General features: G+C 57.0%; 1 protein-coding gene across 1 annotated transcript; it reads left to right on the top strand.

Moving 5' to 3' along the window:
- Positions 1 to 334: 334 nt before the first annotated feature.
- Positions 335 to 3293, top strand: LOC123055525 (protein NRT1/ PTR FAMILY 3.1). Its single transcript, XM_044479518.1, has 3 exons — positions 335 to 520; positions 1036 to 1864; positions 2140 to 3293. The coding sequence occupies exons 1-3, from the start codon at positions 430 to 432 to the stop codon at positions 3050 to 3052; spliced, it is 1833 nt and encodes a 610-aa protein (XP_044335453.1). The 5' UTR covers positions 335 to 429; the 3' UTR covers positions 3053 to 3293.
- The last annotated feature ends 589 nt before the right edge of the window (positions 3294 to 3882 follow it).

The raw sequence follows: 3882 nt of genomic DNA on the forward strand, positions 1-3882 counted from the left end.
TGGAGACCAAGAAATAAACCCTATACGCGTATATGTACAACCGTATGCAAACAGAATACACGAGATTAGCTATATAAAGTTATACGTTAACAATGGATAATGCTCACTACGACCAGACCACTACCACGTTTCATTTCCTAGCCAGCCAGCCAGCATTCCTTTCTTTTTTTCTCAAAAAATCCAGCAAAATCCCAGATCGTACGCTGGGTTAATTGGTCTGAGCCAACAGTGCACAGTGACAGGTTGGGTGGTCGGCCGCTGCGATGCTTTGCTGCCCCTCCCTCCCTCGTCGCACCTATATATACGTGGCTACATCCCCACATCACATGTAGGGGCATGTGAAGGCCACTGTCGCATCCTCTGCCTCCATTGTTTGCAGCAAGCAGCAGCTCGAGCGTTCATCACATAGCCGTCCGTAGCGCCGCTGCCATGGCGACCACGCCGCCGGCGGGCAGGGACGGGGCCGGGGGCCGGAAGAAGAGGAAGCAGGGCGGCTTCAAGACCATGCCCTTCATACTAGGTGAGTGAGAGCTGCTCGCTTGCATTAGCACTAGCATCTGCTGTCGGTAGATGCATCCTTCCTGAATGAATATAATCTGAGGAAACAAGCGAGCATTGTAGAGTCCATCCTACCTTGTAAAGTTCCCGATTTGGGCGGCAACTCAAGGTCGCGTCCAGCGAAGATTACCAACTAGAGCGCTTGTGACGACTTGCATTTTATATGATTTTCTTCACAGTACGAAGACGTACGCCTCTCCGTCTTTGGATATTTGGCCAGTAACTTTGTTTCGTTCTAGAGTAGAGTAGTTGGTTTCTTGCTTCTCCTTTCTGCTGGCAGTTGAGCTTCTTGACGACAATTCCGCACCAATTTCCACTGCCAGTTTGTCGCACTTGAAACAAAATTTAACGATGGCAAGTTGGCAAAAACTGGAGTAGACGAACAATTGGACATACGTACTTCAATTCAATACATGCATGAGCTTTTGATTCTCTTCTCATCGCTTTTGCTACGTCGGTCCAAAATTGTGCCGGCAGTGAACGAGGTGTGCGACAGGTTCGCCACGGCGGGGTTCGGCGCCAACCTCATCACGTACCTGACGCAGCAGCTGCACCTGCCGCTGGTGGAGGCGTCCAACACGCTCACCAACTTCGGCGGCACGTCCAGCCTCACGCCCATCCTCGGCGCGCTCGCCGCCGACTCCTTCGCCGGCCGCTTCTGGACCATCGTCGCCGGCTCCGTCTTCTACCAGCTCGGCATGCTCGGCCTCGTCGTCTCCGCGCTGCTCCCGTCGCTCCGGCCGCGGCCCTGCTCCCCTCCCGCGGCCCCGTGCCGCCGCGCCAACGGACTGCAGCTCGCCGTGCTCTACGTCTCGCTGCTCTTCACGTCCCTCGGCTCCGGCGGCATCCGGCCGTGCGTCGTGGCCTTCGGCGCCGACCAGTTCGACCCGCAGGAGCAGGAGCAGGACGAGGAGGAGCGCCGTGGCGTCGGTGGGACGGACACGGAGGCGGTGGCCGGGAAGAAGCGGCAGTACTTCAACCTCTACTTCTTCACCATGGGGTTCGCCGTGCTGCTGGCGCTGACGGTGGTGGTGTACATCCAGGAGAACGTGGGGTGGGGGTGGGGGTTCGGGATCCCGGCCATCGGCATGCTCGTCTCCATCGTGGTCTTCGTGGTCGGCTACCCGCTCTACGTCCGGCTCAAGCCGGGCGGCAGCCCGTTCACGCGGCTGGCGCAGGTCGTCGCCGCCGCCTACAAGAAGCGGCGCGCCCCGCTGCCGGAGGACCCCCGCATGCTGTACCAGGACAAGGAGCTGGACGCGCTCATCTCCACCAACGGCAGGCTCCTCCACACCAACCAGCTCACGTAAGTGCCTCCGCCGTGCCGTGCCGTCTCGTTATCGCTGGCTTATCGTGCATGTGTGGCTCGGCGCCGGCGTGCACGGATTGTGCTCGCCATGTCGGCTGCTTTTGGTGGCAGTTACATTATCAGTGCACAAAGAAAGAAAGCAAGAGCGCGTACTGCTTTAGTTTAAACCGCGCCTCCACGTAGCGTCGATGGAGACGCGCACGTGTGCACGTACGTACGGCTTCGGAGCTCGTCTGATGGACGCTTGCATGTTGCCGTGTGAATTGGTGCAGGTTCTTCGACCGGGCGGCGATCGTGACGCCGGGGGACGCCGCCGGCGCCGGGAAGGTGGACCTGTGGCGGCTGTCGACGGTGCACCGCGTGGAGGAGCTCAAGTCCATCGTCCGCATGCTGCCCATCTGGTCGGCCGGCATCCTGCTCGTCACCGCCGGCTCGCACAACAACAGCTTCACCATCCAGCAGGCGCGCACCATGGACCGCCACGTCACCCAGCACTTCCAGATCCCGCCGGCCACCATGTCCATCTTCACCACCACCGCCATGCTCGTCACCCTGGGCCTCTACGACCGCGCCTTCGTGCCGCTGGCGCGCCGCTTCACGGGCCTGCCGGCCGGGATCACCTACTTCCAGCGCATGGCCGTCGGGCTGGCCATCTCCATCCTCAGCGTCGCCACGGCGGCGCTGGTCGAGGCCAAGCGCCGGGGCGCGGCGGCCGACCACGGGCTGCTGGACGCCCCGGGCGCCGTGGTGCCGATGAGCGTGTTCTGGCTGGTGCCGCAGTACGCCATCCACGGCGTGGCGGACGGGTTCTCGTCGGTGGGGCACATGGAGTTCCTGTACGACCAGGCGCCGGAGAGCATGCGCAGCACCGCCGCGGCGCTCTTCTGGCTCTCGGCCTCGCTCGGCAGCTACATGGGCACGGTGCTGGTGACGGCGGTGCAGAGCGCCACGCGGGGCGGCGGCGAGTGGCTCCAGGACAACATCAACCGGGGCAGGCTGGACGCCTACTACTGGCTCGTCACCTGCCTCATGGTGCTCAACCTTGGCTACTACCTCGTCTGCTTCCACTTCTACACCATGAAGCCGCTGGAGGTGGCGGAAGACGACGGCGACCACGAGAAGGAATGCGAGCTGTCCTCCGTCCACAAAAATGGCGACGGCGGCGCCGCCGGCGGGCTGGTATAAGATCGTGTAGAGTGAGGGTATAGTGATTACGGGGAATCTGGTTAGCAAGCGCTAACTAGTTGCGGTACACATGCGTGCACAACCGTTGCAACGTCCAAATGGCCTTGGATCTAGCTAGTATAGTGAGCATCCCGTGACAAGATCCAGTTGTGGAGATAATGGTCGTGTCGCAAAAAGAAAGAAAAGGAAGATCATGCCGCAAAAGGCAACCATGATATATATAGAGTATCTCTTGTTAATATGGATCATCTTGTTCGCTTTAATAATTGGAGTAAGACAACGAGGGCCCGGTGCCGGCTTCTCTTGTTCAGGCCACATGCAATTTGCACGCAATTGCGTGCGTGAGGTTGAACCATTAAATAGCTAGTACGTAATCCCTCCGTTCGGAATTACTTGTCGTAGAAATGAATATATCTAGATGTAGTAAAAACAAGAGCAAAATCCAGTGATCGCATGCAATGGATTTACTCGCTGCGTTCACAAATAAAGTATGCTATAAAATGTTTCAGATATTTCAATATAAACTACATGCAAATTGAAATGAGTAAACAAATAGACTAAAACGTGTCCATATACATGCAAGAAAGCTAGAACATCTTATATTTGTGAACGGAGAGAGTACTCGTCAAGTAGCCGATCAATTACTATGCATAGTATTCACCGACAGTAATCCTATGCATTGTTTCCATCTTCCGTGTGTGCATCGAAATTAGATAGTAAATACTACAGTGTATAATTCTGTTTGTGATTGTGCATCCCATCCCATCAACCTAAAATTTCTTTGGGGCTAGCTACGGGTCAGTCGCCTGATTTTAAGAATTGGGTCAGTC

This window comes from Triticum aestivum, chromosome 1A (assembly GCF_018294505.1).
Source record: "Triticum aestivum cultivar Chinese Spring chromosome 1A, IWGSC CS RefSeq v2.1, whole genome shotgun sequence".
NCBI classification, from domain to species: domain Eukaryota; kingdom Viridiplantae; phylum Streptophyta; class Magnoliopsida; order Poales; family Poaceae; genus Triticum; species Triticum aestivum.